We start from the raw sequence: 23,220 nt of genomic DNA, 5'->3' as shown, positions 1-23,220 counted from the left end.
ATTGTCCTCTTTCCTTTTCAAGTTCTCTTAGCATATATTCCCTTTAAAACAAAGTTCTCTTAGCACATACATATAAATTGTGTGTTCTCCATGACTTTGAAGGTAGGTATAAATTGTCTCTAAAAACAATGTTTTGTTCTTGGGTTTGCAATCCTCCAACTCAAATCCTTCTTTGCAAACACAACACAAGTGCTAAATTTGCCTCCTTTTGAATATATATATATATATATATATTCCCCCCCATAGTTGCTTTTTGATGGACATCACACCCGTTTTTGACCATTTTGGCCGTAAAGTGCTTGTAAAAAATTACACTAAAATACAAAAAAAAACTTGCTATATTTCACCAAACCCGTCAGTTTTGGAGGGCAAGGCAAGCCTGTGTGGAACCAACGCAACACAAGTGCTAAATTTGCCTCCTTTTTTGCATATATATATATATATATATATATATATATATATATATATATGCCCTCCCTCCTGTGGGTCTTCAAACCTTGATTCATGACCACCCAAGTTAGAATCCTAGTTCACATCTAGACAACAACATTAAAACAGTCTTCTCTCTCTCTCTCTCTCTCTCTCTCTCTCTCTCTCTCTCTAATAAAAGAGGACCCTCGCACTACCTTTCTGCCACCCACAAGTAGGGCAGATTGGCTAGTGCGAGGGCCCTTATGAAGGCCATGATCCACCCAAGTTCAAGTCCCACCATTAGTCGTATATGCCCTCGTGTTGCATTCTACCGACATTAATACCTCTCTCTCTCTCTCTCTCTCTCTCTCTCTAATATTCTCTCTCTAATATTCCCATCAGCAGCAAGAACAGCAAACATAGGCTCCAAAGCCTCTTTAAATCTAACAAAACTTCACGTGAAAATGGGCTTCAAAGCGTTTACTCCTAACGAGGCCAATTCGCATGCAAATAAGAGGTACAGATTCCTATTTCTTCTCCTTGTTGTAAGCCTGTTTCCTCTCAACACCATCTTTGCACTATATTACCGCCATGCCACCTTGTGTAGTGTTCACTAAACACTCTTCTTTGCACTGATTGCAGATATCTTCTGGCATAACACACACACATGGAAACACACACAGAATGCATGGATTATACATTTCTGCTTAATCATCAAATCAATCCTAACCCAAAAGTTCTTCAAAGTGCAGCCCAAATCTTGGCAATGCATCTACTTTTTTACCTCCTCATATGGATGGTGTTTCTTTCATGCACAGCAGCAAGCTTAAGTGCTGATGGGGTTGCACTACTGACATTCAAAAACACATTACTGAGTGATCCCCACAATGTGCTTGCTGATTGGAATGTGAGCAATGACACCCCATGCTCATGGAGTGGGGTCATCTGTTTCTATGTGGCACCCAGCACTGTCCCGAGGGTCGTGGGGCTCACTGTGATAGGCAAGAAGCTCTCCGGCGCCATCGCCCCCGCCCTCGGAGCTCTCGATGCACTCCGCCGCCTCAGCCTGCAGGGCAACAACCTTACTGGCACTCTCCCTGCCCAGCTCTTCAATGCCACCTCCCTCACCAGTATCTTGCTGAGCGGTAACCGCATCACTGGCCCTTTGCCGCCCCAAATCAGCCGCCTCACAAGCTTGCAGACCTTTGACATCTCTAACAACTTGCTCTTGGGCACCATCCCTCAGTCCATCACCAAATGTGTACACTTGCAAACCCTTGTTTTAGCTAATAACTTCTTCTCAGGCCCCATTCCAATGGGCTTTGGCACAAACCTCACCTCTCTAGAGCAGCTTGATCTCTCAGCTAACTTCTTCTCTGGCCCCATCCCAGATGACCTAGGAAAGCTTTCCTCTCTCCAAGGAACCCTTAATCTCTCCTACAATCATCTCTCTGGCCCAATTCCCATTACCTTAGGCAAACTCCCTTACACTGTTAGCCTTGATTTGAGCTATAATAACCTTAATGGCAAAATACCACAAGATGGCTCATTGGCAGATCAAGGGCCAGGCCCTTTCTTAGGCAACCCTGAGCTTTGTGGATTCCCTTTGAGTGCTGTATGCTGTGTCTCTCCTCCACTTCTTCCAAGCCTGCCCAAGAAGGGTTCATCGCCGCCGCCGCCGCTGCCACCATCGTCGAAACAGCATAAAAAAGGCATTCCTAGAAAGGCTAACCTCAGCATGGGTGCCATTGTGGGCATCGCAGTTGGGGATGCTATGGGCATATCCATGCTAGCCATTCTTCTCATGTACTTGTACTGGAAAACCCGAATTTGTCAAGAGAAGGCCTCTTCTTCTCCTGATGTGATCAAAGAGAGGAGGTATGGGTCAAGGAGGTGTTTTAACATGAGCAGTGAGGCATCCTCGGAAGCGAGCCAGAGCCCCGAGAAGGGCAGGGAGCAAGGGGGGGAGCTGGTCCCACTGGACAAGGGGTTCTCCTCTGACATGGATGAGCTATTGAGGGCCTCTGCATATGTGCTGGGAAAGAGTGGGCTGGGCATTGTGTACAAGGTAGTGCTGGGCGGCGGCTCGCCGGTTGCGGTGAGGCGGCTGGGAGAGGGAGGCGCCCGAAGGCAAAACGAGTTTGAAAGCGAGGTGCAGGCCATTGGCAGAGTAAGGCACCCTCATGTGGTCAGGCTCATGGCTTACTATTGGGCTGTTGATGAGAAGCTCCTCATTTATGAATTCGTTCCACATGGTAACTTGGCCTCTGCATTACATGGTAAGATTTAATCTTCCACGCACTTTAATAAAGCCTAATCTTTGACTATGTTTAATCATACTGTTTATTTAAGAATCGGCCCTACTATTTAATCTTCATCAAACAGTAAACTATGTAATCTTCAACTCAGCTTAATCAAGCCTTACTGTTTGATTAAGGTTTGAGCCTACTGTTTAATCATCAGTTTAATCAAGCCCACTGGTTGATTAACATTTGAGCCTACTGTTTAATCTTCAACTCAATTTAATTAAGGCTTCTGTTAATTAAGATGTGAGCCTACTGTGCAATCTTCGATTATGGATTTCTGCTCGGCTTGTAGGCCACCTCAAATCGCCAACGAGGGCGCTGACATGGACAGACAGGCTCAAAATAGCACAAGGAGTGGCCAAGGGGCTCGCTCACATCCACGAATGCAGTCCACGTAAGTACGTCCATGGCGACATCAAGACCTCCAAAATCCTACTTGGCCCCGGCATGCAGGCCTGCGTGGCAGATTTCGGCCTCAAGAAGCTCATCACAATCGCTGAAACAAATACAGCGGCCGCACCGAAGACTCCACCTCAGCATTCATCCACCGTGGCCGCCCCTGATTGGCCCTCGGGGGTTCGCTTCAAAAGCAGCAGCTTCTACCGGGCGCCCGAAGCTGTGGCAACGGACGCCAAGCCCGCCCAGAAATGGGACGTGTACTCGTTTGGCGTTGTGCTGCTGGAGGTTTTGTCCGGGCGCTCGCCCGCGGTGCAGATGGCGTCTACTGGCGTCGACCTGGTGGCGTGGATGCGGAGCGCGGTGGAGGAAGGGCGTCCGCAGGGCCAGTTTCTTGACCCTGCCGTTGCGGCTGCCGCAAACGCCCACTCGGCCGGCGTGTCCGCCCTCCTGGACCTCGCCATCGCCTGCACCGCAGCCGCCCCCGATCAGCGCCCCAAAATGAAGTCTGTCGCCGAATCCATTGACAAGCTCGCCGCCAAACCCCCTTCCCTATGCCGAGGTTTCACACACGCGCCGGGCGGACAAGAGCCACAGGGCGCTCACACATCTCCAATGGCCATGTGAATGGAAAATCTTACCCATCCATATGGTTACCACCACAAGACATGCTTGGAATTCCTGAAACTTACCACCAAGATATGACCCCTTTTCCATCACAACTTTTGTTGAAAAACCGCTTCACTATGCCATCTTTTTACACCAGTGCCATGAGCCTGAGCAAGGCCCGACAAGTCGTCTTTCTTCCAAAAACATTTTCCATGCCATTGCTTGGTGTTCGTAGAAAACATTTTGCTCAACATGTCATAAAGCTTGTGATCTCAAAATTTCACGTGGCTATCTTGAAAATCTTCAAGTTTTTTAGCTAACTAAATTTCCTTAAAAGTTTTTAGAATTTGAGAAACCATTATTTATGGGTGAAAAGGGGAATCTTACAAGTCCATTGTACATATTGACTGCACTCTATTTTGTAAGTTTTCTATAAACACTACTAATGCCACGAGCCAAGCATCATTTCTTTTCAAAAAACATTAGGGAACTTACACATTCCTTATGACCTCTTTGTTGTGAAAAAGGAACACAAAAGTATGCACCCTTGTCCAAGAAGTTAGTGGTTTTGGAAGAGTAAGCTAATACACTACTTCAAACTCATGAAACTTGATACTTGGGCGTCACAATTTTGTTAAAGAATATGTACTTTCAACTCAAAACCCATAAGTAAAATTTTCTAAAAAGACTCAAGTTTTATCATCAAGATATAAAAACAAGGTGATCCAAAGGTAGTTGTACATCAAACACAAGAGGTCAAAATGCATGTGATTTATAATATGAATCACTTACCACCATCTAAACAAGGTAATCCAAAGGTAGTTGTACATCAAACACAATAGGTCAAATGCATGTGATTTATAATATGAATCACTTACCACCATCTAAACAACACTCGATCCAAATCTAGTGCACATGTATGATGTGATTTGTCATACTCATATCTAGGTGGACAACATATAATCCAAATTGTAGCAACTTCTTGGCTAGCCTCATCACATTTCATCAATGAGGTAATTGAGTGGCTCTTGAAGGGTTTTTTTTTACTCCCCAAAAATCGGTGGAAAAGAGAACAAGAGAGAGGTGGCCTCCTAGCTAGATTACAAAAGGGTTCTTTTGTTGTTTGTATGTATGCTTTTCATCTAAAAAATTATTCCCGCTTTAGGTTGGCCAATCTAAGAGTACAAGTGACAAAAGGACCTCTCTAAAATGTATCATTGATAGAGAGGTAGAGAGATGATCATCTACAAAGGTGCAAAGGGAGATCATGAAATAAAGAATTAATTCAATGGTCCTGATCACATTCACATCAACCACAATTTCAGCCATGGTGAGTAAGACATCATGATGCACATAATACAAATGTGCGTGCATGCATGCATGGATGTGCGTGCATGCATGCATGGATGTGTGTGCATGCATTTGTGTACATGCATGAAGTGAGTCTCTCTCTCTCTCTCTCTCTCTCTCTCTCTCTCTCTCTCTCTCTCTCTATTAACCCATTCCTAGGGTTAACAAGAGCTACTACCATTATCTTATATCAAGGAGTCAAGGCAGACACACCAAAAGGTCATACATTCAAGATATGAAGCAATGGTGTTCAAATCTACAACTTGGATGGGCGCCCGTAATGGTCTTATGGATTACTTATGGGCGATTCTCCCTTCAAGAGTGTGTGGTAGCAAGTTAGGATGAAGTCCCAAGTGATGTACTTCATGGATATATTATGAGAGTATTCATTCTAATAGCATTAGGCCTCTTGTCCCTCGCCAAAACCACAGTTTAAGTGAGTGTGAACACTTATGGCCATGTATATATAAGTGAATATATCTCATAATACAAAGGACTCTGCCATTGTGCAATAGAGTCTTGCTCTTGCTAATCTCTCTCTAATCCATGCTAGTGAGTGTTTGTGAGTGAAGTGAGGTGAGAGGAGGGACGAGTATACGTAGTACAACGCGGTGGTGTGACAACGCTCGGGAGGCACGATGGAATTTCTTCTCAAGGAGTTTTAGAGCTTGGAGACCTCAAGGGTTACGAGTTCAGTCATTGGAAAGATCCTCATGACAGTTGTTGTTCACTAGGCAATCTCTTGTTGGATGTGTTTCAAGGGGGTTTGGGTGAGCCATAACACTCTCTCGCTCTCTCTCTCTCTCTCTCTCTCTCTCTCTCTCTCTCTCTCTCTCACACACACACACACACACACACACACAAATGGTGAATTTGCATTTGTTTTTCCAATTTTGAGGCCTTTTAGACACTTCAATTTTGGGTAGCCTTATTTCTTGGGCACCATCCTAGTTTGTCCATCAATGGAGGACTTTTCGGTTTAGGTGGCACCTCATTACATACATTAAGGCCTTTTGATATCTCCTATCAAGATCTCATTCTTAAATATGCTTGTTCGCCCTTTTTTGAGAATCTAGGGCACTCGAGGTCATGCAACTTAGGATAAAGACTTGCTATTATTTGTAGGCATGGACTTGGCACCCATGTATGTACTTGATCCCTTTCTTGATTTAGCCTCTCTTTCTTGATTTAAAGAAGAAGAAGAAGAAAATTCCAATGCTAGAAACATTTGACACCTTTTGACTTGTTTTTTAGCTAAACAAAGAAAATATTATCCCAACTTTGAAATGTTTTCTCAAACTCACAAGTTTTACCTTATATTATCATAGTTACCAAGTCATGTGTTACTTTTTTTTAAAGAAAAAATCAATGTGCTTTATGAACTTTATTTTTGTAGTAAAAAATAAATTTCTACATCACTACTTTGAGACTTCCTTTTCTACCAAACAATAGTTCGCATTGAATTTTTGCTATAAAACTTGATTCTACACCACATTTCTTAAGTCTCATCATTTTCCCAAGTTGTTACATGTAAACATAACCCTATCAAATTTCTTCATGTATTCAAGTATCATGACATGCCCTCATGATTTTTTCTTTATAAAACTTGTACATGAAAACCATGCATAAGAAACTTCTATTAGTAAGAACATCAATATGGGCCGAAGAGTAGTGATAATTTGAACATGCATTACATTTATTCAACTTTACATTGGTACTGTTGGAAGAAAAAAGGCTAGTTTTAGATAAGAAAATTCACTTATATGATCATATATATAACTATATCATAAAAAATCAAAAGGTAATAATTTCAAACTTTGAGAAAGTTATGTGCTAAAGTGAACCTACCTTCTCCCAAATTTTGTGGCGATAGGGTATCTCCTTGATCTCAATATTTGAAATATCACTAAGCCCTCTTTTAAGACCACTATAACAATTTTAATGAACCTTATGCACATGCCTAAGGTTGTTCTTGATTATAAAGACCATATACAAGGACTATATAAGTCTTACACCCTAATAAAAGGCCATGGCTGGCTTGAACTAAAATCTTTACATGAATCTTCCTTGATCACTCATAACACAACCCCCCCAAGTGTTAACTATTTATATCTAGTAGAGAGAAACCTGTAAGATTCCTCCCTCTAGCTTTTGAGGTGTACACGTGTAAGAACCTCCCCTTTTGATCTTATAATTATTCCCCTCTCTGAAATAAAAGAAAGATCCTATTTTACCCTGTTTTAGCCTAGAGAGAGAAAATGTTTAGAGGGAGGTAATTCAAAATTGAGATATTTTTGGATATAAAAATCCTCCTAGTGTTTAAAATGATTTCCCCTGAAACAGAAATTCAAAAAGAACTTTCCAATGTGCAATTGGAATTAATTGAAAATAGGTAAAAAGGACCTTATCCTGAGGGTCCATATTTTCTGAAAATTTTGGATTAAGATTCCTATGGACCAATAAGATTAATCCAAATGTAAGGAGGAGATAAATTGAAGAATAAAATAAAACCCCACAAAAATGAGTAAATACTCACATAAGATGAAGAGTTGACTAAGGACAAGGTTTATTAATTAAAAAAGAAGAGATATTTAGAGGAAATGATGCATTTTTGACACCTCAATGTGGGGAATTCCCCTCATGAAGGAAGTGCCTATTTCACATGTGTAGATGAGTTTTAAACTCACAAATAATGAGATATTTTCATCTCTCCTCTCTCCTGTTTCAACTAGATCCAAAAAGTAAGCTAAACTGACCTAAAAATGGTCAAAAAGTGACCAAACTGATCTGGAAAATTCTAGAATCAGTTTGTTTGGTTAGAGGCTCACTTTTTCTTATAAATAGAAGCCTCAACCTTGGTAAAAGCTTAATGGTGTTTATGCATTGTTACTCTGCTTCTGTCCTGAACCATTTAACATTGAATTTCTTGATAATTCAATTGTTTTTTGGCCTAATCCTCTCCAAGTGAATTTGGTGGCCACTCTTGCTGCAAACAAGAGTAGAACCCTCAATCCCTCAAGCTAAAGAAAACCTTACAAGCTCCATGTAAGCTTAATTCTTACTTATTATGAATTTTTAAATCCATGGTTTTCTCAAATTTTATGCTTTGTAAATGTTGAATTAAAATCTGATGCTATGCCTTGATGGAAAGGCCACCCCCTTCTCTTCTTTACAATTCAGCCCTTCTCAATCCTAGAAAGCTTAATAAAAAGATTAATTAAACTCTTTTCATTGTTTACTCTCTTTATTTTTAGAAAATGGAGTAGATTAGAGATATTAGAATTCAAATTGGATTAATTCAAGTCATAAATTGAATGATAAAATTGAGAAATGGTCAGCCATACAAAGGAGGTTATGGCAAAATTTTCTTAAATTTTGTGGAACTAAAGTTTATCATTAGGTTATTCTAAAAGAGTAATTCCCTCCGTTTGTGCATTCTAAAAGATTTATTTTTATTCCAAAAGTGTCATTCTCATTAAAATTAAATTTATGCATAGAAAGATGCATAAAAGATTTATTTTTATTCCAAAAGTGTCATTCTCATTAAAATTGAATTTATGTATAGAAAGATACATAAAAGATTTATTTTTATTCCAAAAGTGTCATTCTCATTAAAATTGAATTTATGCATAGAAAGATGCATAAAGGATTTATTTTTATTTCAAAAGTGTTATTTTTCTTAAAATTGAATTATGCATAAATAGATGCATAAAGAATCTTTATATCAAAAATTAGAATCCTCTTAAATTCTATGTTTAAATTCTATGAATAGAAGTGATGAGAATATGAGGCGAATAGATGTGATGAGATAAGATGTGAATCAGATAGATGATTGGATGGATGGGTGTGATGTAAATAGAGGTGATGAGATAAGATGTGAATCAGATAGATGATTGGATGGATGGGTGTGATGTAAATAGAGGTGATGAGATGTGAGGCGAATAGATGTGATGAGATAAGATGTGAATCACATAGATGATTGGATGGATGGTTGTGATGTGAATAGAGGTGATGAGATGTGAGGTGAATAGATGTGATGAGCTAAGATGTGAATCAAATAGATGATTGGATAGATGTGATGTGAATAGAAGTGATGAGAATATGAGGTGAATAGATGTGATGAGATAAGATGTGAACTAGATAGATGATGATTGGATGGATGGATGTGATGTGAATTAGATAGATGTGAATGGATGGATGGATGTGATGTGAATAGAAGTGATGAGAATCTGATGTGAATAGAAGTGATGAGAATATGAGGTGAATAGATGTGATGAGATGTGATGGGAATTAGATAGATGAGAAGAATGGATGGATGGATGAGAAGAATTAGATAGATGAGAAGAATGGATGGATGGATGTGGTGTGAATAGAGGTAATGAGAATATGAGGCGAATAGATGTGATGAGATAAGATATGAATCAAATAGATGATGATTGGATGGATGGATGTGATGTGAATTAGATAAATGTGAATGAATGGATGGATGGGTGTGATGTGAATAGAGGTGATGAGATCAGAGGTAAATAGATGTGATGAGATGTGATGTGAATTAGATAGATGTGAATGGATGGATGGATGTGATGTGAATAGAGGTGATGAGATGTGAGGTGAATAGATGTGAGATGTGATATGAATCAGATAGATGGGAATGAATGGATGGATGGATGTGATGTGAATAGAGATGATGAGAATGTGAGGTGAATAGATGTGAGGTGAATAGATGTGATGTGAATCAGATAGATGGGAATGAATGGATGGATGGATGTGATGTGAATAGAGGTGATGATGAGATGTGAGGAAAATAGATGTGATGAGATGTGATGTGAGATCAGATAAATGTGAATGAATGGATGAGATGTGGATCAGAATGTAAATGAATGATATGAGATGTGAGTGAATGTGTATGTGAAGAATGGATGTGAATGAGTATGTGAAATAATGGATATAGATGTGTATGTGAAAGAATGTGATGTGATGTAAAGAGATGAGATGTGACATGAATATATGTGGATGTAAAGTGATAGATATGAATGTATGGATAGATGCGAGTAGTCATACATGTGAACGATTGGATGGATGTGGATGAATGAGATGAGATGTATATGAATGAGATATGATGTGGATAGAAGTGATGTGATATAATGATGACGAGAATGAATGTGATGGATATGAATGAAAGTGAATGTGATGGATATGAATGAATGTGATATGATGGGATGTGCATTGGGATAGATGTGAATGAATGAGATGTGAGGTAAAATGAATGAGATGTGATGTGAGTGAATGTGATGTGGTCTGAATGGATGAGATGTGAGTGAATGTGATGTGGTCTGAATGGATGAGATGTGAATGAATGTGATGTGATGAGATGTGGATATGGATATGGGTAGATGAGATGTGAATGAATGAGATGTGAGGTAAAATGAATAAGATGTGATGTGATGAGATGTGGATATGGGTAGATGCGAGTGGATGAGATCTGATGAGGATAAATTGAGGAAAGATGTGATGAGATGAAAATGATGTGATTGGATGAGAACAGGAATACTTATGAAATGGTTGTGGAATTAATTAATGTGGTTTGATGTGGAGCAATGTGGAAAGATGAGAGTTCGTTATAGAAACTGTATTTTTGAACTGTTTTTAAATGACTGTTTTATGTCAAGAATGCTGGAGAAGCATTTTGACCGTCTTGTGAATGAGGTCGTGAAGACCTAATCTGATAAAGTTGCAACAGCTGACAGAGAAGGTAGAATATTATCTTGTCTTGACATTCAAATGAGGCCTAAGATAAGGTTGCATGGGTGTGGGACATGGGGACTATGCATAGCAGTTTCTAGCTCATCTTTATGGAACGTGAGTCTACACAGTGCATGGTGGCACCGATTATGACTATGGACCTACATGACGCGATTATGTTATTTATGGCCCCACCCCATGTATATACAAGCCTATATAGATACACATGGCTAGTCCCTTATCCATATAGTTCATTAATCATTATTGTCAGTTTACTCCTTGGCTTCTACTAACATACAAACTATGTCTCAGTAGTTTCAGATCAGCCATCGTCGACGAACCCTTCACAGGAGTTAATGGGTGTGGGGCTTTTCCATCTATTATTTCACTTCAATAATATAATATTCTTCTCTATCTCTCTTATTGTGAAATTTGAGTTTTAATTTTTTAATGTTGTGAAAGTTCCTATGTCTTGTGAGTGTTCTCTTGTATACATTAAATCCTCTTATATGGTATTAGAGCCTGGCTCAATATAATAATTATTTGTTGATTGTTGTCTACATGAAGTCCCTTAGGAGAAATGACATCGTCCCCCACAAGCCCTCGCCCACCACCACCACCATTTGGTGCATATGGAAAGCTTAACGAAACCAATTATTCTCTCTAGGAGTTCAATCTTAAGGCCATTCTTTCCTCCTATGAGGTATGGGACACCATCATTGGTGTTGATTTTCATCCCCTACCAACAAAGGATGTAGATGACAACCTTGTACCACACCTGTCCACCTTGTCGACCTTGTCCGAGCTTGGAGATGAAGAGGGGATGTAGATTCTCTTTGTGCCATCACCACTGGCATGGAAGAAGCATGTTGTGACCATGGTTTAGTATCTCTCCATAGCTACAAAAGCATGGGATTTGTGGTAGTATGAGACCATGAATCCCTCAAGGATCCAAAATCTCAAAAATCAACTTTAACAAGAGAAGCTAAATGAAAGTGAAATGGTAGAGGTGTTTCCCATTAGAATCAAAGATCATCATGACCAAATGGCTACAATCGGCATGAGCGTGCTCACCTTAGATCTTGCTAGTCTAGTCATTATCTAAGGGTATTACTACCTAATATGATAGTTTTTTTACATCTTTAAATTTTGTGTCAAGCCTACTCCTCTCACATTTGAGGAGTTCAGCTCGTTACTTTAGGATGAGGAGATGTAGAGTTGCAATGGTGGCTGACCAAGTTTCTCTGCTAACACAAAGAAGAAGGGTAAGGATAGTATAACCCTTCAAAAAAAAGAGAAAAAGGTTAATTTTTTTATTACAACAAGAAAGGGCACACATAGCTAGAGAATTAAGAAAAAAGCAAATACATGCAAAGAATGGCACTCTTAAAACTAATGAAGAATCCTACCATGTTACAAAAATAGAGATGTTTGTTGCCATTGTACAATGAGATATCTAATATTGCATCACATGATGATCCTTGAATCATCAATAACGGGGCTTCTAGGAACATGACCAGTCGGCAAAGATTGGTATTCCTCCCTAAAGCCTATGGGGGAGATGACATGATGGTGGTAGTGGGGGTAGCAACGATGCAATGTCCCCAATCAAAGGTTTATGAACTATTTCATTACTTATGTTCTAAGAAGGTTATATAAAAAGTACGTTGGGTTCTAGATATGAAGAGGAACCTCATTTTTGTCTCATCCATTCATGGACCATGACTTGTAGGTTCACTTTAAATGGTTCAGACATTCTTAAGGTAGATGACAAGTTCATTACAAAGGGCATTCAGAGGAACAACTTGAATGAGTTTTTGACATTTATAATCCATGCTACTTTGGGTAGTAGGAAACTTTAACATGAGAGGTATGGGCATCTCAATATGCAAACACTTTCAGAGATGTAGAAAGGTAAGCTAGTTGAGCATTTGCCCTGATTTCTAAGAGTCCCAATGTATGTGAAGCTTACATGATGTGGGTAGTACTGGAAACCCTTTCCACAAGAGGTTAGTTTTACGATAAAGGCTCATCTTCAGCTCATACATGCTGATCTCTATGTAAAGATGACTATTATTACTCTTGGAGGTTCTTTGTATTTTTTCACATTTTGATAAATGATTACAGTCAAAATATTTGGGTGTATTTTATTAAGGAAAAATTTTAATCTTTCGAAAAGTTTAGAGCATGGCTTGCATTAGTTGAAAGTGAGACATGAGCAAAGTTGAAGTAGTTTTTTTTTAAAAAAACTAGGAGGAGAATTCTTGACTAATGAATTCTTGGGTTTCTAAAAGGAAGAGGCATAAAGCGGCAAAATGGTGTTGCAAAGTGTAAGAATCACACTGTCCGCAAGCAAAATGGTGTTTTAGAGCATAAGAATCACACTATTATGCAGATGCAAAGCGGTATTATTCTTTTTTTTAAATCAGTAATAATTATATATATTACCTCAAAAACTATCCAAAAAGACTTGAGTACAAAATAACTTTTTAACTATTGAACTTTACAAATCATTTTTATCCTCCTTTAGGATTTTACATAGAAAATCCCATCTCTCCTTCTCCATCAAAAAACACGACTGCTCCTAGGAAATCTAATAACCCAGCAAAATGTAGGCCTCCATCATTGCTTTAGTGGTGCAGTCTCGCGAGGGGATTGTTTTTGCAACATTCCCCTTCTCTTGGACCAAATCTTGATAGTAGGTCTTGTTCCCATAGGATTCTCTATAAATGCAACAAAAGTATGATCATCTTGCTTTGTTTTTCAGTACCACCTTTGAGTTTTTGGTCCAAAATTAGGGGGTCTCTTCTTCCCTTCCCAACACCACACCTGCATCATAGAATTCAGCATTAGGAACATATTCCTAGTATGTTTGAAGCTCCACCAAAACCTGGACAGGAATCAACAGATGTTCTTTTGCAAATTCAGTAAAAGCATATCCAGCTCAGAAGACCTCATTTTATTCACATTACATACAGACTAGCACATACACACACACACACACACTTATGCATCAAGTCTGATTCTTGTAATCCAGTACTTACAACCCTCATAAACACAATGGCATTCTTGTTAGACCATATTTCCCATAATACACAGGCTCTGATAATGTTAAATAGCACTCCAGAATGTTCATCACACTAAAGGACCATTTGCCCAATATCCAATCCCCCCAACATGTGTGGATGACCAAACTCTTCTCAATCCACTTTGATAGCTTAAACCATATCCCTCTGATTGCTGGACAATCCTAAAACACATGTTTACCATCTTTTATTGATGACTTACACCTGGGACAACACCCACTGGAGATATTTTTCTTTTGCATTTTGGATCCAATGGGTAATGCCCACATATATACCCTCCACATAAAAACTTGAAATTTTTTGGGAATCTAGCTATCCCAAAGAAGCTTCCACCCTTTTTTCCAAATTAGGGAGCTCCAATTAACTTTCTAAATTTTATTGCAATATAGTACATTGATATCCCCTTTCCTCATTAGTGTATTAAGCCCTTTGGTTTTGCCATCCTTTAACTTAATGCTATTAAGACAAACCCAATCTTTTTTTATCCAGACAGAGGTATCAGAGGCAGTAGAGCACAACTCTCTTTGATCAAGAACCAGTAACTGGGTCATCAGTTCCAATATTATATGCTCCACATTGTTCCACCCAAATACATCCCAATCCCAACAATCACCCAAATATTTAAGGCCTCTATTATTAAGTTTTTTTGCTGAAGAGATATCAAGCAAGGCTAGAGGAGGGTTAAATTTGTGTGTCCCCACCAAATACGGGTGGTTGCAGGTTTCCTTGATTTTTGATTTAGGACTAACTTACGCAGACATCCTGGGGAAATAAAAGAATGAGTACTGCCTGAATCAATCAAAAGCTTGAATTTCTTACCCTGTTGGAATCTGGAGGACTAAAAATTATTCCCCTGATGCTCTATTTTGCATAAATTTATCCTTTTTCTTCCTCCACTTCCTCAACTATCGTGACGACTCTAGCTGGTGCAGTCTGCGGTGGAACTCTCTCTCTTTGGTTTTTCCAATTCTGGGAGTGAGTTCAGAGACGGCTTTGCATGGAGGCTTTTGTATGGAGGCTGCAAGCTGAGATGGCACTCTTATGGGGTTGCCTTGATTTTGGCACGGGGGACCCTGATTGGGCTGATACGAAGGAGTCTGTCTCACTGAATTCTGGGACCCTGGCTTCCTTGTCCCACAGAAGGAGATGGGCAATCCTTGAGCTGGTGCCCAAACCCCTGACATCCGCCGAAGCACATGTTCTCACTTCAAAGATCTTCCCTCTACATTCTTGAAAGAGCCGGAGTTCCAGAGAAAGAACTTTGAGGGAAAGGTCTTCCTTCATTCCTGAAACTTCGTGACTCTAGATTTTGGTTTTGGGACCTTGGTGTCTCTTTGGAGGCAGAAGGCTAGAAGAACTTCCCGGTGTCTGGAATCTCTTGAGAAGGATGAGAGAGCTGGCTTTTGATGAAGGCTTTGGCGAAGTCCTTTGCCATTCTTATAGCTTCTGCCATAGAAACTGGATTGGCATTCTTGACCAGGGTATCTAAAGGTTCGTTTATTCCCCGAATGAAACTGGCCATAAGTTGCTCTTCGTCTAGCGGTGGTGAGTACTTGAGGAGAAGAGCAAATGCTTGATGATATTCTTCAATGGTTTTGATCCCCTGGTTTAGCTCTAAGAATTCATTCATCTTGGTTTCTAAAAATCCGGGGGACAAAATCTCTAACTTAGATAGGCTTTAAGATCATTCCAGGACTGGGTATTCCTATCCAGATGATTGGTGTCGCAATGGTTTCTCCATGCCGCCTTCGCTGTTTCCATAATTTTTAGCCTAGCAAGAGCCATTTTGCTCCTCTCGTTGTATTCGGTGACATCGAAATATTCCTCCATGGCTTCAACCCACTTCTCCACAGCCTCGGTCCTGGCTGAGTTCTGTGAAGAGCCTTGCGAACGTCAGGGTCAAGCTCTTCTTCATCAGTGAGAGGGTTTGGTTGATGGCCACGATTCACTCGCCTCATGATTTTGCCAAAATGATACATTATTAAATTTTTATTTTGATTTCGTCCACGAGATCCTAAGACTTAAGAGATTTGGAAAATAATTTCTTAAACAAGATAAATGATCTTATTGGAGATCTATGACATATGTCCGAGTGTAACAAATCTTTCTTCATCAATTCGTCATATAATAAACAATCACTTATACAACAAGGAATTTTTTCACAAAACATTTCTTTATTTAAATAAAGGTTTCAATATATGTACATAGAGCATCTCGGCTCCAGAAAGTCAAAATCTCCTTAGGAGACACATAAGACGACGATAGTGGGCTACAGACATGCCCTGATAATAAATGTTCCCTTATTACTGCTGCCAAGGGAGCTACTATCTTCTCCTTATTTTAGTAATAAACGACTAAGAAGTCTGTAGATATGGCAAGAAAGTCTGAAATCTCGAGGCGTAGGAAGATATAAAATAACACCATGTATCACTTTTAGCCTCATCAGAATCATGGCCAATGAGATATTTTCCCTCAGCATCACGCGTTGGTCGCAAGAGGCATGGACATACTGCCCTGCAAACCACTTGTGATGCCGTCTCTCCACGTGGGTCTGGGAAATATAAATCCTCGAAAGGGCCTACGAGTCTTGGCTCAACTCGTTCGAGTTGTAGCGGAAGAGATGAGATGCTCGAAGGCAAAAGCAGTCATATCTTGTGACTAGGTGAGGTCGGGAACACCAGATAAGTGTGGAACTTCCATCTTTAAAGCCAAATTTCTTGATTAAAAATCTTCATTAATGAAGCTTAAGGAATGAAAATACACTACGTAAATGCTCTTTCTGAGTTTTTATTATAAATTTTTGATAAGAATTTATTTTTTTCTTATTAGCTTTCAACCTAGCTCTGATACCAGGTGTGAGACCCTCGCCCCCTCCGCAGTGCCCCCTCCGATGGTGGCTGGTAGCAGAAGCAGCGTTAGCCTCTCGTGCGGGGTAGGGATCCACACTCAGGGCCTCGCCCCCCCATGGATATCCGGACAAGAGACTAGCCCGACGGTTCCTCCGAAACCGAACCCGGAAAAACTTCCCTCACACGGAAGGCACGGGCGATTCCACATGGAAAATCATCTAACGAGAGAATTAATCTAACGAGTCAAAGTATTATCTATTCAAACTGATCCGACCGAACAAACTTCGTGACCAATTCCAGTTCTTAATACAAAGAATAGACTACCGTTGAATTAACCTAGTTTTCCCTTAACCGAAATCACCAAGAATCTAGTTGGACATTCAGTCAAATGATGGGTAGATTACCCTGATGAGAGATCAATGATTCTCATTAAGAAAATATGGATTAAGGAAAAAAAAGGGTTTTATAGAACCAATCTCAACCCAGGAATTTTACTTGCATAGAACCTCTGTTTTCTTTTAAAGGACTATTTTATGTCAGAACGCTGGAGGAAGCATTTGGTATGTGTTTAACTAAGAAGAGGCTCGTTGTGTAATAGCTGGCGGGGAGTCGTCGAGGGACGGCAAAGCCTGCCAAGGTCTTGACCAGCCTCAGTATGGTTAAAATGGTACGCTTTTGGTGCGATGGGCGAGGATCGACGAAGCGGTCTCTAAGTGAAGTGCTAGGACACCTAAGTAGGATCCTAGAAGTTTCTGACCAGGTGATGCACGGGCTCGCGGTTGCAAGGACACCCATGCGTATGTCGAGGAAGATTTGGATGAACTGAAAAGAATTACTTTTGTGAATCAAATTTTGATATTGGATCTCGTTGTGTGGTTGACCAGCTGGTCCTTCAATGGAGAGTCCGGATGATATATTTTGTAAAACAATGGAGTCAATATTTTGGAGGATTATGATCAGCAATACTATGATTTTCATTGAAAGATTGTTTTAAAGATAGCCGAATCTGTTATAATGGTAATTTCATATTGGGTGTGTACGTGGTATGCCTACCTTAAATTTTGCTTGAAATGCCAGCTAGGGGGCCTGGGAACTCTTTTCCTTGGTACTACCTGGGCAAAACTTAACCAAATTTTTATAAAGGAATCCCACCAATAGAGTGGTTGGGCGGTTGGCTAACCCATGGGCCTAGGATGGATCGAGGGATTCCTGTGATACAAATAAGTTACGATTAGTTCATTAGTTAGATTAAGTCCTAGGAAGACCCTTGTTCTGTGGGAGGGAATCAGCGGGCTATGCCTCGTTAAAGGAGGAAAAAAGCGGTGATTCTATGGACCAAGTGCAAGTCTCTTCTTTGATCTGACCATGTGACTTCAGATCGAGAGATGGACAAGTAGTTTACTAGCCGTCCCTCTCACAGTCGTGGTCTAACCAAAATCATTCGGTTTATTTCTAACTTTGATTCCATGGATTTTCAGATAAACATCTACTGAACTTCTAACCGTAAGAAAATTCCAATTTTATGAATTTCATTCTAACCATAATAGATTAAGAAATGGTTTTATATGAGAATATTAGATTTTTATGAAAATACTCTTCTTCCATTTAATCTAATTTTGGGTAAATATCAATTTGGTGATTTATCCACATAAAATATCTAAAGATATTCTTCTACCAATTTAATTTATCAACCTAATTCTCTAGGTGGAGTTATGGTGAAAATCCCTCTTTTGTCACCAACATTTAATTTAAACCTCTCTACTTAAATACCATAAAAATTCTTCTTTTAATTAAATACAAATATCCATTTTTTCAAATATGCCAAGAAATCCACTTTTACCATTTAAATGATTGAATTTCAAATGTCATGGGAATTCCTCTTTTATCATTTAAAATTCCTCACGCATAAAATAAATTTATCTAAAATTCCTCTTTAAATTAAATAAAAATATCCATTATTTTAATTATGCCAATAGTTCCACTTTTACCATTTAAATGATTGAATTTCAAATGTCATTGGAATTCCTCTTTTATCATTTAAAATTTCTCATGCATAAAATAAATTTATCTAAAAAATGATTGAATTCCAAATGTCATGGGAATTCCTCTTTTATCATTTAAAATTTCTCATGCATAAAACAAATTTATCTAAAATTCCTCTTAAAATTAAAAAAATATCCATTATTTTAATATACCAAAATCTCTCTTTTTCCATTTAATTACATGGATCTCCATTATCATGGGAATTCCTCTTTTTGCATAAAAATAAAATTACCAAAAATTTCTCTTTTCTTTAATTAATTATTTATCCATAAATACTAAAAACTAGTTTCTCATGAATATGATGAAAATCATTCTTTTAGCATAGGATGTTCCATCCTAAAATATAGTAGGAAGTCCTCTTTTAGCATTATGCATAAAAAATAACATATGTATTAATTTCTAAAAAATTTGCCATAGCTTCACTATTACAAATAATTTTTAATTTTTCTAGAAAAGAATAAGACTGTAATACAATTGTGATAGAAGAACTATCCTTAAACTTAAATCCAAATTATGGAATTAAATCATAAATTTACCATAATTTTATTAACATAAAAGCATAAAAATACTATTTTCTTAACCTCTAGCTTAACAAGCTTAGAGTTTGGTTTTGAATTAAGAATTTATCAATGAGAAGCATTCTTTTTCTAAAGAATCAGCCATAGGAATGACTATTCTTTTGGGAGAGAGAGAGATATACATAAAAAGCATTCAAAATAAGCATAAAGATTAACTTTTTTGTGATTAATCATTAAAGTTCTTAGAGAAAGCTTGATTTGCATTAAAAACAACTAATTGGAAACTTCTCAAGCTTGAGAGGGGTTGGGAAGTGAAATCATTTGAGAATATTAACAAAAACCATGAAATTCCTTCTTACCTCTAGGTTTGGCTTGCTTCTTTATCTAGAAGTGAAGCCCCCAACCAATCAATTATTTTAATGAGTTGAGAAGAAAGCTCCAAGAGTTGTTGAAGAGAGAGAGAAGCTCCAATCTCTCCAAAAGTAGAGGATTTTTAAGGGATAATAGAAAATATGATTATTTTAATGTAATACTAGCATGGTATAGCTCACAGATGAGAATACAAAAGAATTAGGGTCTATTTATAGGTGAGGGAGGCCACTAACTGAGTCCAACTAGGTTCTAGAATTTTCCAGCTTCAATTTGACTGAATTTGGACAAGATTTGGACCAGTTTAGCTCCCATTTTGATCCAGTTTGATCCCAGGAGAGAGCAGAGATAAAAATATCTCTTTTTTTTTAAATTAAAAACCCTCCCACACATGTGAAGGAGGCACCTACCTCAAAGGTCTCCCCTTCCTTACCAAGGTGTCAAAATTTCATCATTTCTTCAAAATATCTCTTTTTTTTAGTAATATCTCTTAATTTTTAACTAATAAACCTTGTACTCAGTCAACTCTTCATCTTATGTGAGCATTTACTCATTTTTGGGTATTTTCTTTTATTGTTTGGATTTATCTCATCCCAACACTTGGATTAATCCTATTGGCCCCATAGGAACCTTAATTGGACCATAATCCAAAAATTTCTGACAATCTTACCCTTAGGCTAAGGTCACTTATATCATTTTTAATTGATTCCTAATGCACCTTGGAGAATTTATTTTGAACTTCTGTTTCAGGGAAATATATTTTTGATATTAGGAGAATTTTATATCCAAAAATATCTCAATATTGAATTACCTCTCGCTAGTATTTTTCTTCTCTCTAGGCAAAAACAAGGAAAAACAATATTTTCTTGTATTCAAAAAAAGGGAATGATTACAAGGGATTGAGGTATAAGCTTATTCATTATTCAGGCTGAGGAGGAATCTTACATGCAACTTCAAGGCGTGAAGTGCTCCCGATATCAACGTCGTGATTACATGGGATTACCTTGCCAAAAATAGGTAGCCTTATCCTAACACCATGGGTCTGACAAAATTAAGAATCGTGAATTAGTTCACGACGTGAACTATTTCAGAGCATTTCGCGACGTGAATTGATTCCATATCATGACATGAAACATTTTCATTTCACAACGTGAACTGTTTTGGAGCCCTTCAGGATGTGAACCATTCGCATTTCATGACGTGAAACCTTTTCCATTCACGGCGTGAACTATTTTTGCAAATTTCATGCCTTAATCAAATCTAACTCACAAAGCTGGTATTGTCGGATTGAGGTTAAGGAAGCTCTTGAGACAGTGAAAATCATAACAAGGTAACATGGATTTTTGAGTCCAAAGCAAAAATTTTAAACACGTGAAAGTGTAGAAAATCCTTCACGACATGAACAATTTTCTGACAATTCACACCACTGTGAACTGTTCTCTACAATCTAACGGTCTCAAAAATGAGTCGACAGTATCTGATAGAATTTAATTGGGGCAACAAAATAGCTTATCAAATCATATTCACGTGCACTTGAGGTCTGGAAAGCTCATCGGAGACGACGTCGCTCCTCTGATGATAGTGCATCAAATCACCCAAGATCCTCCCATCAAAAGAGTGTAGATTCATGCCACTCAGTAATAAGCACTCAATTGAGTGTCTTAAGGAATCTAACCACCATCGAAACTAGTAGTGAGGAATCCACAGAAGAAGGGTTGCGATACTCTGGGTTTGGGGAAGAGAGGAGAAACCACCCTCCCCTACCAGATCTAGCAGTGTCATTGATATAGCCTAGGGATTTTTTGGTCTCCAAACCAGCAATGATGAAGAGGCGCAATCTGTGGGCATGGGTCCATCAACAAGCGCTGGAATTGGTCCAAGGCAAGAAGTATCTATCCAACCTTCAAATTGGAGGCTGTCAAACACTGGCACCCCCCGATTGAGAAGAGACATGGAAAGCTCAGCCATGACTGATCAAGTATTCTTCCCAACCTCAGAGGAAGTAGAATTAGATCTAAAGAGGATTAATGTAGAACGAAAGCTATGAGAATTGAGCTTAAGGAAATAAGAGCTCGATACTCGAAGGGCTACAGCCGAACAAAAGGAGATGGGAAGTGTAAACTTACTTCTATCACTGGGTAAAGAGCCGAAAATAGTCATGGTCAGGAGTGAGGGAGAAATTCTAAACTTAGAACCCATTAATGAAGAGCCAAGAGCAGAGGAAGGGTTTGTAAACCTAGATGAAGGGGATAATCTACCAAGAGAAGCAGGTGAAGTGGGCGACCGCCTGTACACCAAGAAGGACATCAAACAAATGATCAATCATCCCATGTTCTTATAGGACATTGAGCTCCTAATTCTACAAAGACATACAAAGGTGACTATTGAGATGAGCCATTCCAGAATCAAGTGGCCCCAGGACCGTCTCATAGACCAAAAATGCCTAGAAGAGCCAACATAGGAAGAGGACGAGGTCTAGGTAGGGGGGGAGTAGCTCCTCAAAGACCAAGGGCGGATCCAACCATAGATCTTAATGTGGCCACAAGGACAGATTTGTTGAATATGGCTGCGAAAATGTGCCGAGGAATGGTTAGGGTACTAGGCACTACTCTAGAATCCCGACCCTCCCAAATGAAGCCACACATCATTTCAAAGCTCATTCAAAAATTCTCGGGGGGGTTGGGGATCCTATTCAACATGTAGAGATCTTTGAGTCCACATGTGAAACTTGCGGGCCAGTCAGTGATGTAAAAATGATTCATGCTTTCTCACTAACACTAGAAGGAAAAGCGCATCAATGGTTTCAAACCCTCAAACCCGAAGAGAAGATTAATTTCACACGGCTCAAGAATGTGTTTGTGCCCAGCTTTGGCCAAAGTGGTGACAAATGGAGTCTTGTGGCACAACTACACAATATCGAACAAAAGAAAATGGAGTCGATGTGAGACTATGTGTCTCAGTTAAAGCACTTAAATTCAAGGTGCAAACTATGAGAAAGTCTAACTGATCAGCTATTGCCTTGCATCCGGAGAGGAGTTAGAGACCACACGATGCATGATTATCTGGTATTAGCCCGACCGGCTACTCTGGATGCATGTTGTAAACTGGGAATTGAATATGAAGACAATATGCTGGAATTGCCACAGCTAGAAGAATGTCAAAATATCTTCAACAGCAATGACTTCACGGGTTTCGAGTCACCAAGAGATTGGAACTCGGAGCAAGCAAGTCGAGAACATGACTGTGGATGATGAACTCAGTAATGCAATACTAGAAAAATTGAAGGTAAAGGATGGAAGAGAAACATGTGGGCATGGGCATACCCATCTTTCCCGTAGAGAATTGGTGTGGTTCTCTATGTGCAGATTGAATCACACTACCACCGAATGCCCATAGTTAAGAGCACGGCCACTACTCTATTTTGCACACTGTGCAAAATTAGGGAATCGTGACACCTCCATGTGCAGATATCCAAGGTTCCAAATAGTAGCACAGTTTCTGGCACCTAGATCTCCATTGGCCTTACCAGCACCACCTGTGC

General features: G+C 39.1%; 1 protein-coding gene across 1 annotated transcript; it reads left to right on the top strand.

Annotated features, from left to right (window-relative positions):
* The first annotated feature begins 968 nt into the window (after nucleotides 1-968).
* Nucleotides 969-3,940, top strand: LOC147623912 (receptor protein kinase-like protein ZAR1). Its single transcript, XM_086820903.1, has 2 exons — nucleotides 969-2,690; nucleotides 3,010-3,940. The coding sequence occupies exons 1-2, from the start codon at nucleotides 1,079-1,081 to the stop codon at nucleotides 3,738-3,740; spliced, it is 2,343 nt and encodes a 780-aa protein (XP_086677029.1). The 5' UTR covers nucleotides 969-1,078; the 3' UTR covers nucleotides 3,741-3,940.
* Nucleotides 3,941-23,220: the final 19,280 nt, after the last annotated feature.

The sequence above is a fragment of the Cibotium barometz genome, chromosome 26 (genome assembly GCF_041138505.1).
Source record: "Cibotium barometz isolate CiBa-2024 chromosome 26, ASM4113850v1, whole genome shotgun sequence".
Classification (NCBI taxonomy): Eukaryota; Viridiplantae; Streptophyta; class Polypodiopsida; order Cyatheales; family Cibotiaceae; genus Cibotium; species Cibotium barometz.
Note: the sequence above shows the minus strand (reverse complement) of the source record. Positions and strands in the feature narration are given on the sequence as shown.